Source organism: Eulemur rufifrons, chromosome 7, assembly GCF_041146395.1.
Source record: "Eulemur rufifrons isolate Redbay chromosome 7, OSU_ERuf_1, whole genome shotgun sequence".
Taxonomy (NCBI): domain Eukaryota; kingdom Metazoa; phylum Chordata; class Mammalia; order Primates; family Lemuridae; genus Eulemur; species Eulemur rufifrons.
In genome coordinates this window covers 161,267,836-161,280,567 of record NC_090989.1, presented here as the reverse complement: position 1 = coordinate 161,280,567, position 12,732 = coordinate 161,267,836, and the positions used below count along the sequence as shown (strand labels likewise).

Here is a 12,732-nt window from a genome sequence, read left to right as displayed (position 1 = left end):
GATTCACAGTACTATTCCAGAATAGATTTTATCTCTTCGTACCTTCTACCTAATCAATCAAGAAGAATTCTTTGTAGAAAGTGTCGATTCCAAATAATCCCCAGGAACAAGTCATCAGCACACCAATTAGACTGGCTTTGCAACACCACAGCCTGCAGTTGCCATGTGTTGCCAATAAACAATAAACAGATAACCGCCACAAAGGGAGAAGGCACTGCCAATCAGAACTCCGAAGGCTAACCACAAAAGCAGGCAGGAATCTGGAAGAAATTCCTAAAAAGCCAAGCAGGTCAGGCACAGTAGAGCAGGGTCTTTAATCCTCTGAAACTTCCTGGGCTAGTTGGGGAGGAACTGGCGTATTTCGTAGATTTAGGAGTGGAAAGTTGGCTGCTGGGAGTTCCATTAACTGAAGCTGGTGATTTGCTGCGTCGAGAGGGCCCAGGGCTTTTGGATACAGAATACTTAACAGCTGAGGATCTAGAATAAGACTTAAGGACATCGCATTCACTGTGATCCAGGACAAAGTCATCTTGGGCATAACGGAATTTTTCAGGTCCACATGCAATAAAAACATCACCAAAAACGTCTTGCGGACAAGTAACTTGCTTTCCGTCCAGGGTATAGAGCCTCTTGACTACTCCTGAGTCTAGTTCAGTGGCTTCGGTGATATCTGTTAAACTCTGTTCAAAGGAATGAGCAGTCTTTTTACTCAGAAGGATCTGCACAGCTTTTCTAGGCTTCACTCCACTTCGAATCACAGTCACTAATTTGAGTTTGATGAAATCTTTCCTTTCTTTTACTTCGCTTTTCACAGAAGAGGCAGCAGCCAGGGCTCATGTTGTCCCACTCTTGATGTTTACAGACCAGTTCGGATTAACATTTTTGGTGTAATCAACTTCACGATACGGTTCGTTGGATGCACACACGTAACTCTGACCTTCCTGGTCACTCGTCCAGGCTGGTGACCTTCCGGCTGCCGTCGATGGTATAGGTGGTGCAGACGCCCTGGGGCAGGTTCACATTGTCGCACGGGGAGCGGGTGAGCTCTAGGAGGAGCACGGTCGCTGAGATGGCAAGCACCAGGCCCTTGAAGTAGCGGTCCCCGTTCCGGTAGAAGCACGCCTTCTTGGCCTCCGAGCCGAGGGCCTGCAGGGTCCCTGTGCGGTAGAAGCTGCGGTGGGCACTGTGCGCCGGGTGGGGATGAGTCCATCGGTTCCCCTTAGGGCCCGAGCTGCTGCTGCCCCCAGAGGAGTTGGGAGCCCCTCTCCGCGACCCCGGCCGCGGCCTTTTGTCTCGTTCCTCAAAGTGCTTCAGTTCAATGCTTCTGGTGCTGGCCATCGTGGCTGCTCCAAGGGCTTCCCACAAAAAAAGTGATGCAGGCAGACTAGTGCCAGTGCGAGAACCCGTGCAGGCAGGTCTGACTGTGAGGGCCCTTAAAGCGCCGGGACACCTGGCTCTGGCATCTCGCCCTCTCCTTGCAGGTGTGGCCGATGAGCCGCGGAGGCGCCGGCCCGCCCGCGCCCGCAGCTAAAAGGGGCTGCAGCGGGGAGCTGCCCAGAGCGTTGTTCCACGTGGCTTGCTGCGAGCCTCCCGCCTGCCTGGGAGCCCCACGCCCCCCCAAGCACCTCCTTCACCGGCCATGCCTCGCAACTCCCGCTCGGGAGCTTGCCGGGAGAGGCAAAATTGGGCCGCCCGAGGCTTGCGCCGGGCCGGCGGGCGCATGCAAAGCTCAGACGCCCGGCGCGGCTCGCGTCCGCCCTGCGCTCCCGGGAGCGCCGCGGGTAAGGAAGGGAGAGGAGGAGGAGGGGCGGAAGCATGGGAGAGGCGCCGCGGCCCGTTGGGGCGTCGCGCCCCGGCCCTGCCCCCGGGCAGTGCCCGCCGTTTCGGGCTGAGAGGGTCGGGCCGGGCCGCTTCCTCCCACAGAGCCCAGCCCTAGCGGGAAATAATGCGGCCCGCCTGCCACGCAGCCGGCGGCCCAGCCCACCCGCGAGCATCCGCGCGCAGGCCCGACTCCGCCGCCGCCGGTCGGGGGGTCAGGGCTGGAGGGGGCTTCCTTCTCCCCAGGCATGCCAAAACCGCGGAGAGGGGTGCGGTGGGAGGGGAAGGAGGGGGCCGGAGCGCTCCGACGACAATGATTCTTAATGAAGACTAAGTGAAAGAAGCCAGACACAAAAGACTACGTAATGTATGATTCCATTTAGGTGAAATTGCCAGAAATTGCAAATGTATAGAGACCAAAAGCAGATCAGTGGTTGTCTGGGGCTGGAGGTGGGATCAGGGATTTACTGTCCAAGGGGACTTTCTGGAGTGATGGAAATATTTAGAACTGGATCTTGGTAACATGACTCTATACATTTATTTTGAAATCACTGAATTGTGTACTTAAAATAGTGAATTTTGATCACATCAAGCTAAAAACCTTCTGCACAACAAAAGAAACAATCAACAAAGTGAAGAGAACCCACCGAATGGGAGAAATATTTGCCAACTACCCATCTGCAGAGGGATTAATAACCAGACTATGTAAGGACCTCCAACAACTCAATAGGAAAAAAAAATCCAATTTTAAAATGGGTAAAAGATCTGAATAACAATTTCTCAAAAGAAGACCTGCAAATGGCCAACAGGTATATGAAAAATTGTTCAACATCACTAATCATCAGAGAAATGCAAATCAAAAAACCTCAGTGAGATATCATCTCACCTCAGTTAAAATGAGTTTTAGTCAAAAGACAGGCAACAACAAATGCTAGCAAGGGTGTGGAGAAAGGGACTCATTTACACTGTTGGTGGGAATATAAATTAGTACAGCCACTATGGAGAACAGTGTGGAGGTTCCTCAAAACACTAAAAATAGAACTACTACGTTATTGTAAGGTTTTTTGGATGGTCTGTGCTAGAGAAAGAAAGACGAGCAGAGTTGAAAGGGATAAGCAACAAGGCTTTATTGGAGCGCTCCCGGGCGAGAGTAAGGGCTCCCAAGAGGGTCCCGGGAAAGAGGGGCCCGAGAAGTCGAGTCACCCAGAAGTTTTGAGTGGGCTTATATATGTTTTTAGGGCTGGGGGATGGGAGTTTCTTTGGTGAGAAGATTTTTGGTGCAAAAAGTTAGGAATTTCTTTGTTGCAGTTTTAGGGCGGGTATTGAGAAATAGGAGGGGCTGGTGGTATGTGTGGACTCCAGGAACCGAGACCCTTATCAGGATAACCATCCAGGTGTGGTTATTGTTTAGCTTAGCTGGGCCTAGCAGGCATTGTTTTCATCAGGTCTCATGGGCTGCTTCTTTTTTTTCATTAGGGAGGGGAGGGGTGCCTGCCACCAGCCTTACATTCTGGCCTTTTAGTGATAATAGGGGCCCCCGAGGTCTTTCTGGCTACTTCCTGCTTTTGAGGGGCATAGTGAGGGCTATGGGTCGGAGTCAGCTGGTGGAGGGATGACTGGAAGGGGAGAGTAGGGATGAAGAAGCATCTGATTTACTGCCACTCTGGATAATTCTTGTAGGCGACGTTGGAGATACTGTAAAAGACAGGGGGCAAAGAGAAAGATTAGACAAATGATGATAATGGGTTCTATTAATGGCAATAGCCAGGTAGCTAAAGGGTACTGCCTCCGGCTGAAAGAAGATATATTTTGATGGCGGGAGTTGTGTAGGTCTTCGCTCAGAGTGTTGAGTTTATTTATATTCTGCTCTACAAAGCTGGACTCATTGACATAGTAGTAGCATTCCTCCTGAAGGAAGATGCAGGTCCCTCCTTTTTCAGCTGCCAGTAGATCTAACGCTCTTCGGTTTTGGAGAGCGACCTGAGCCAGCGAAGTTAGTTGTCCCTGTAGTGAGGCCAATGAAGTTGATGTGGTCTCCAGAGCAAGCTGTAGGCCATCTGCAATATCTTGGGCAGAAATGACACTGTGGCCTAGGGCACCTCCTGCGAGCCCTGAGGCCGCGATGAAGGACGCCAGGCTGAGACCTACCATGGCAGCAAAAAGATGACTCGTTTCGGGCAGGGCCCTGGGAGAAGCCACCCGAATTCAGACTCACTGTATAGAGTTAATTGAGGGACCACCATGACAGGGAAACAAGGACCGGGGTGGATGAATTGACGCAGCAGGTGAGCGTTCCGTTGCACCAGAAGAACTGTCCCGGAGCAGAAGAGGTGGTCGTGGCCACAGTATGGTTAGTAAGGCAGCGTCCATGAAGTTGTAGGTTGGGATCAGTGAGGGAGGTGAGATAGCACACGTGATCTGTGTAAGGTTGCCCTGTAGGCTCAGGCTCCCAAAGAGGTATGTGAGTGAGCAGAGTGGAATAGGGAGGAGCTGGTGTGGGAGTTGTTTGGGGGTTCAAATAGTTCAGAGGGACAGTGGCCAATAATGGTCGCTTAAGGAAAGCACAAAGAAAGCAGTGGGAGATATCAGAGACCATCTCTGAATAATTTAGACAGGCAAGGGTATGTTGAATAATGTCCAGCCAGGAGGAAAGAGGAGGGGGTTGAGGATGGGGAGAAAGCTGTCCTGCTAGAGTTTGTTCTGCTTGAAGAATATTGGTAGATATTTGAACCTGCGTCTGTTGGGCCAGGACATATTCACGGCTGATGTAAAGGGCTCCCAGCGGGGCACCATTGCCCCCCCCCCCCTGGCTTTTGAGGAATAGAGTCCTGCCTCTACTCCAGCTACCCAACGTGAGTCCCAAGGGTCTTTCCCTCCCTAAAGAAAAAGAAGTCCACAAGACCTTTCCAAACTAACTGCTGGGCCCAGCTAAGTTAAAGAATAACCACACCTGGATATTCACCCAGATAAGAGAAGTCTCGGTTCCTGGAATCCGTACGTACCACCAGCCCCTCCTAGTTCTCAGTACCCACCCTAAAACCATAACAGAAATTTCCTAATTTTTTGAGCCAAAAATCTTCCCACCAAAGAAACCCCCATCCACCAGCCCTAAAAACATATAAGCCCACTCAAAACTTCTGGGCAATGCGACTTCTCAGTCCCCCCTCTCTCGGGACCCATGAGCCTCGCCCGGGCCCCTCTCTTGGGACCCATTACCCTCGCCTTTCTACTCTGCTCGTCTTTCTTTCTCTGGCACCGACCGTCCAAAAACCTTACACTTATTATCTAGCAATCCCACTGCTGGGTATATATTCAAAAGAAAGGAAATCAATATATCAAAGAGATATCTATATACCCATGTTTATTGCAGCACTATTCACAGTTGCCAAGATATGGAATCAATCTAGTGTCCATCAATGGATGAATGGATAAAGAAAATTTGGTACATATACATAATGCAATATTATTCAGCCATAAAAAAGAATGAAATCCTGTCATTTGCAACAATGTAGGGAGAACTGGAGGACATTATGTTAAGTGAAATTAGCCAGGCACAGAAAGACAAATTTCACATGTTCTCACTCATGTGGGAGCTAAAGATAAAAAAAAATAAAAAAAAAAAAATGGAGCTCATGGAGATAGAGTAGAATGATGGTTACCAGAGGCTAGGAAAGGTAGCGGGATTGGGGGATAAAGTGGGGATGATTAATGGGTACAAAATACAGTTAGAATAAATAACATCTAGCATTCAGTAGCACAATAGAGTGACTATAGTTAACAACTTATTGTATATTTTAAAATAACTAAAAGAATGAAATTTGAATGTTCCTAACACAAAGAAATCATATACTTAAGGTGATGGATATCCCAATTACCTTGAATTGATCATTACACATTGTATGCCGGTATCAAAACACCACATGTACCCATAATAATTAAAAATGTAAAAAATATATATGCATGGGTGTGTATGGATTTATTACAAGGAATTGGCTTATGCAATTGTGGGATCTGGTTAAGCAACCATAAGGTCTGTAGGGCAGTATATCTGTCAGGAAGGAAAGATCTAGAGAGGGGAGAGCAATTGTAGATCCAGCTGATGTTTGGAGTCTGACTCAGGGCAAGCCTACACCTTTTTAAAGGGATTTCCACTGACTGAATCAGGCCCACCCAGGATAATCTCCCTAGATTAATGTCAATTGACTAGACTTAAATTATATCTGCAAAATCTCTTTACAGCAGCACTAGATTAGTGTTTGATGGAATAACTGGGGGAAGGTGAGTTTATCATACAATATTGCTGCCTTCTTTTTAGTTCTTGTTTAGCCTAACCAAATCTATATTTTAAAAAAAAACTGTGGTATACTCATACAAGTGTCTTGTTTTTTGCAGAAAGATTGTTAGCTTCTACAAACTACCGAGAGTTTTATTTACTCATCTCACTGAAATAACATTTTTAGAGCACCTGCTGTGTGCCAGACACAATAGTGTAGGCTTTACTCTCTCTTTTTCATTTTTGTAGAGACAGGGGTCTTGTTATGTTGCCCAGGCTGGTCTCAAACTCTTGGCCTCAAGCAGTCCTCCCACCTTGGTCTCCCAAAGTGTTGGGATTACAGGCGTCAGTCATGTGCCTGGCCTGTATTCTCATTAAAACAAAAAAATTCTTTACATGGTGACTAGCACATAAAAGGTACTCAAACATTTGTTGAATGAATATGCTATTAATACACCAGCAGGATTTATTTAATACTGTCCCCCCAATTTTACTTAGGCACATAGTATTCATATAGGCTGTTGTCATTTAGATGTAGTATACAGTACACAGCTTCAAATGGCAAAATTTCACATTTCTGTCTTCTAGCATACTCAGAAAGTTCACACAACTTAATCTGTTTGATTTTGCCAAGGATCTCCTGAAGGTGCTGTATAAACAAATAGCAAATATGGAAGCAAGATAAATTATGTTGCTGATTAGTTATAATATTTATAGGAAGTCACCAGGGGATACTTGAAGATTTGATTCTCCTCTGAGAGTGAGTGTTTGCATAAATCTATTTATTTTCCAACGGTTCCAATTTCCGGTCTTGCAGTTTACCACAATTTGAAGATCCTGATATCCTGGACCCCTTCCCAGGGCAGGCAGTACGGCAAAAAAAAAAAAAAAATCTCATTCACCCACACTCCATTTACTTGAATAATAAATTATTGTTGTGACAGGTAATCCTAATCTGTCGCAGCTCAGCAACTACCTCTCCAGGCAACCTTCAACCAGCCCTTCCGGCTGCGACCGACCACAGTTTCCATGGCGACGACTTTGTTTCTACACGGTCGGCAACCGCCCTTCTCCGGCTACTCACTCGGGAGCTGGTGGGATTCCGGCGGTTTCATCCCTCCTTATCCGCCTTTCTTCCGCCAGAGGAGGAGCTCTGAATGTTTCCCTCTCTGAAACAATCAGAACAATCAGGTACTTGTTGTCTACTTTTCGGGCTCCTTCTCAGGGCAGGTATCTCAAATTGAGTGCCAGCAGAAATACTCTCTTTCGAGGCAGGAATCTCCAAATCCTGTAGGAATTCGCGGCAAATGTAGTTGTTGCCATAGTTAAATTGTTGAGCATTTTCATGACATTTTTAGATTTGCTGTGCATTTAAGTATGCCCATTTTTGCTTCATCATAGCATCACTTTCTAGGAAAGTAGCAAGACTAAGTTACAAAACTGATGTTTAAGAGTATTAATGATGTTAATAATCTCCCTTTTTTGGGAGGGAGATTATCCGTGAACAACTGGATTTTGTTGTTCTTGTGGATTGCTTCTAGGGAAAAATTTGAACTTACAATTTTAGAGCTCTGTAAGGATATTTAGAGAGCATCTAATTCAGTTCCTTAATTTCATCCAGTAGGAAACTGAAGTCCTAAAGGGGAGTGACTGGCTCATTTCTTCACAGCAAGTGGGTTGTGTGAATTCCTGCTCACTTATCTCAACTGCCATTCTTTAGACTAATACCACCTTTGGGAGGAAGATCTAAAAAGGTTCAGAATTTTATTTTTGGTATTGTTATGTAAGATATGTTATAAATATATCGAGGCTTGCTTTTACAATAATGGCTTTATGGACTCTTTAGGGGACCAAGATGTCAGATCCAAACAAAGCTGCCATTGCAGCAGCAAAGGAGGCTCTGAACTTGAAGTTACCCCCCATTGTTCAACTCCCAGAAAACATAGGTGTTGACACACCAGCACAAAGTAAGTTGCTAAACTACAGAAGATCGAAGGAGGAGCAGAAGAAAATTAATCAGTTAGTGTAAGTAGCGTATTAGTAAATAATTCTTGCTTGGAATTCAAGTGAAGTGGTTAGTATTCATATTCTCATAAAAAATTTTTTAACTGTGCTAGGTTATTCGTGGACAAAATACTGTCTTCAAGTTAATTAGAAAAGCGATTGAAAAGTAATCATAATGATAGCACATATTACACACTACTGACTCTCTCAGACATTGTTCTTATCACTTTTCCTGTACTTCTCAGAATAACCCTTTGAGGGTAGGTACTATTTTTTTTAACATGTTTCACAGAAAAGTAAAGGTAAGTATTACACTATTGTTATCTCTATTTTTTAGATGAGTAAAGTGAGGTACAGAGAAGTTAAGTAACTTGCCCAAGATCACACAGCTGGAGTTTGGACGCAGTTGTCTGGTGCTAAAGTTCACATACTTTAAGCATCACACTATTGCTCCTCTCAATATATTATAACCATGCTGGTCCCTAAAAGTAAAACCAAGTAATTGGACCTGTACAAATAGCATTGCATTTGAATAAATACTTAATAAAATATCTTGAAACCACTTGTATTTAAATTTTTTCTACACGAAAGAGAACATAGTTCAACATTCTGCTCACCCTGCCCTCCGCCATTTATCGGAAATTAAAACTAATTTAGGTACCAGCTACAAAAGGCTGTGATAAGGATAGTTCAGTTCCATTTAACATTTACTGAGAATTTCCCAGACACCGGACTCTGCTGGGATCTGGGGATAAATAAGAGGAAAAAGATAGGAATCTCATTTACAAAATCCCAACCCAATACTAAACTATAAAATGGGAAATTTCTCTCTGGTGAGTTCCTGTTTCACTTTCTTCATTCTCTTTCCCTTTGTGGTCAGCCTCATTTAAAAACATTTTTGCAACTAAGTTTTACTATTACTTCATTGATGATCATATTGTTGCCAATTTAATAGTTTAAAGTTTTGCTAATTTTACTTATAATTAAATTGGTCTATTAATCATATAACTTCTTTAGATTTACATTTTTTGTTAGTCCATCAATGATTTACTCATATTTAAATTTAAATATATAAGCTATATTAACTAATATCAGTACATATACTATTAGAGATCTTTTACCCCCTTCATTCCTAAGACTCAATGTTTTAGTAGACTTAGAGAGTAGAGAAGGGAGTTCGCTAGGATTTATATATTATTCTTACATCAAAATATATACACATATATTTTGAGACAGGGTCTTTTTTTTTTTTTTTTTTTAATGTGAGACAGAGTCTCACTCTGTTGCCTGGGCTAGAGGGCCATGGTATCAGCCTAGCTCACAGCAACCTCAATCTCCTGGGCTCAAGAGATCCTACTGCCTCAGCCTCCTGAGTAGCTGGGACTACAGGCATGCACCACCATGTCCAGCTTATTTTTTATATATATTTTTAGTTGTCCAGATAATTTCTTTCCATTTTTTAGTAGAGACAGGGTCTCGTTCTTGCTCAGGCTGGTCTTGAACTCCTGAGCTCAAACGATCCACCCGCCTCGACCTCCCAGAGTGCTAAGATTACAGCGTGAGCCACCTCTCCCAGCCGGAGATGGGGTCTTGCTTCTTTCACCTAGGCTGGAGTGCAGTGGTGTGATCACAGCTCACTGCAGCCTCCAACTCCTGGGCTCAAACAATCCTCTTGGTTCAGCCTCCGGAGTAGCTGGGACTACAGGTGCGCGCCTCCACACCCGGCTAATTTTTTTTTTGCTTTTGTAGAGATGGGGTCTTACCGTATTGACCAGGCTAGTCTTGAGTTTCTGGCCTCAAGTAATCCTCCTGCCTTGGCTTCCCAAAGCACTGAGATTACAGGTGTGAGCCACTGTGCCCAGCCTCGGTCATTTAAATAAATATGAGAAAAGCACTCTAGCAAAGGGGATAGTAAGCATGAAAGCCCTGAAATATGAATTCTTTTAATGCACTTTAGGATTGATAAAGGCCAATGTCACTAAAGTATAATGAGCCTGGGGAAGAGTATCAGGTGAAGATGGAGAAGAAAGTGGGAGCAGATTGTTCTGGGCCTTGTAGGCCATGATAAGGAATTCAGATTTTTATTTTAAGTGCAGTGGAAGCTATTGAAGTGTTTTAAACAGGTAACTGACATAAAATCTGATTTACATTTGAAAGCTATCACACTGGCTAGTAAGAATAGACTGAGGTAGAGGGGAAGAGGGCAAGAGTAGAAGGACATAAGGAGACCAGATAGGATGCTATTATAGTAGCAGAGATGAAAACTTATTGTGGTTTGGTTAAGGCTGGAGATGGTGGAGGGGGAGAGAGGTAGATTTACAAGGGATATGTTTTAGAGCCAGAATCAATAGGATTTGCTCTTGGATTGGCTTTGGTAGCTAGGTGGATGGTAGTGTCATTTGTAGAGAATTGGAAATCCAGGAGATGGGAATAAGAAACAGTAGTTCTCTTTTGGAGTCGACATGCCTATGTTTAATAACATTTAAGGGGAAATATGTTCACTGGCAGTTGGATATATGAGAGAAGAAGTCTAGGCTGAAGATAACAAACTTGGGAGTCACCAGCATGTAGATGGTTTTTAAAGCTATGGGGAAATAGTTGAAATCACTGAGAGAGAGAAGGGGAGAGGAAGAGAAATAATTGAGAAAAGTGAAGGCCTAGAGCTAAGGTTTTAGGAATTATTAAAATCAGATGTTATGTGGGGAAGGGTCAACCTACAAATAAATTGCATAAATATGACCAATAAGGCAGAAGGAAAAGGAGAAGAGCAGTGTGTCATAAGCAGAGAGAGCAGAATGTGTTATATACAACATATCGTTGTTTATTTTCTTAGTTGTCTTTCTTCTTCACTTTATTCTGACATGCTTAAGGAGGGAGATCGCACAGTGTCTGGCATGTTATTGTTGGCGAGTGAATGAGTGAGTGAATGAATTCTTAAGGAAGAACCTTATCTTGTGCTTTATACAGATCTGTAAGTATTACAGTACCACTTTCATTTGGGCGCTTAATAAAAAAATACTGACTCAGGCCGGGCGCGGTGGCTCACGCCTGTAATCCTAGCACTCTGGGAGGCCGAGGTGGGCGGATCATTTGAGCTCAGGAGTTCGAGACCAGCCTGAGCAAGAGCGAGACCCCATCTCTACTAAAAATAGAAAGAAATTATATGGACAGCTAAAAATATATATAGAAAAAATTAGCCGGGCATGGTGGTGCATGCCTGTAGTCCCAGCCACTCGGGAGGCTGAGACAGGAGGATCGCTTGAGCTCAGGAGTTTGAGGTTGCTGTGAGCTAGGCTGACGCCATGGCACTCACTCTAGCCTGGGCAACAGAGTGAGACTCTGTCTCAAAAAAAAAAAAAAAAAAAAATACTGACTCAAAATTACCTGAAGCATAGTGCTGTATTAATACTGATGTTAGAACTGCTGTATTTTTCTTTGGGAAAAATACATTTGGAATTAAAGGTTTTTATATTGGAGACACATTTCTGGATGGCCACGGAGTTTAGGATTCTGCATCCCCTTGATACCTCTTCCTGTTAGGTGATAGGAATGCAGACTACTCTTTTTCAAAGGTAAGGTGAGTTCTGTGGATAGAGTTCCAGGGGTGAGGTAGTATGTAAGGAATTGTGGGCAGGACTGGGCCCCCTGCTAGGACCAGTCCTTGGGAATGCTTGGCTACACCAATATCATTTTATAGCTTTCCAGTGTCCCTGGAGTGAGCCTGATTTACTTCCTTGACAGCTACCTCCTTTCATGATTTAAGCTGGTGTTTCTCACCTTTACTGCAATTGGTGTCTTACATAGTATTTTGGAATTATCTAGTTTTTCTTTCTTTATTTGTTTTTAACTGTTAATATGCAAAGCAAAAACAGACAGGGAGTGAAAAGGCTTACTCTTATGTTCTTTCCAGCTCTTTTTATTTATAGCCAGTAGGAGAAAGCACACTCCAGAAATTGCTATTATAGTAAAGGGTGGCATTTATGTATAAAAAGCTCAAGGAAGTTAGACATAATTATGTTGGGATAATTATAGTGCAAGACTGCCTATGACTAGTGCCAACCAACATACCAAAGTATAAGGCAAATTCCTGAAAAGTAGCAATCCCTGAAAGCTAGACTGTTCAGGGAGATATGATACATGAGGGAAAGTCTGGCCTCGTCTTGAAGATTAACAAAGAAAAGAAGGAGGAAGATATTTCAGGCACAATGTTTTCTACTCCATGTGAAAAAGTCTTAGGAATTTCAGTTTAGTACAGGCTCAGTAAGATTCAACAGGGAAATGAGGCTACTTAAAAAATGCTAATTCAGTTTTAGGCTACTTTAATAAATGTAGAATGTCTACAATATAGGAGAGAAAATTTTCACTCCGCACCGGTCCAACAACATCTAGAATTCTGGGATCACACTTTAAGAGAGATATTGACAGACCAGAATAGATACAGAGGTGTCTTAATCCGTTTTCTGTTGCTATAACTGAATACCATAGACTAGGTATTTATAAAGAATAGAGGTTTAGTTAGCTTATAGTTCTGGAGCCTGAGAAGTCCAAGAGCATGGTGCTGGCATCTGGTGAGGGCCTTCTTGCTATGTCATAACATGGCAGAGGGCATCACATGGTGAGAGGGTGAGAGAGCCAGA

The 12,732-nt window shown here is 44.0% G+C and overlaps 1 protein-coding gene and 1 pseudogene across 1 annotated transcript in view; one reads left to right on the top strand and one right to left on the bottom strand.

Moving 5' to 3' along the window:
• Window positions 1–290: 290 nt before the first annotated feature.
• Window positions 291–1,427, bottom strand: LOC138385849 (serine/threonine-protein kinase DCLK2 pseudogene; annotated as a pseudogene).
• Window positions 1,428–7,946: 6,519 nt separating this feature from the next.
• The window catches only part of DNAH12 (dynein axonemal heavy chain 12), a 162,454-nt gene continuing 157,668 nt past the window's right edge, over window positions 7,947–12,732 (top strand). The window contains exon 1 of the mRNA XM_069473730.1: window positions 7,947–8,116. Coding sequence (XP_069329831.1) covers window positions 7,947–8,116 — 170 coding nt within the window. The remainder of the gene's footprint in view (window positions 8,117–12,732) is intronic.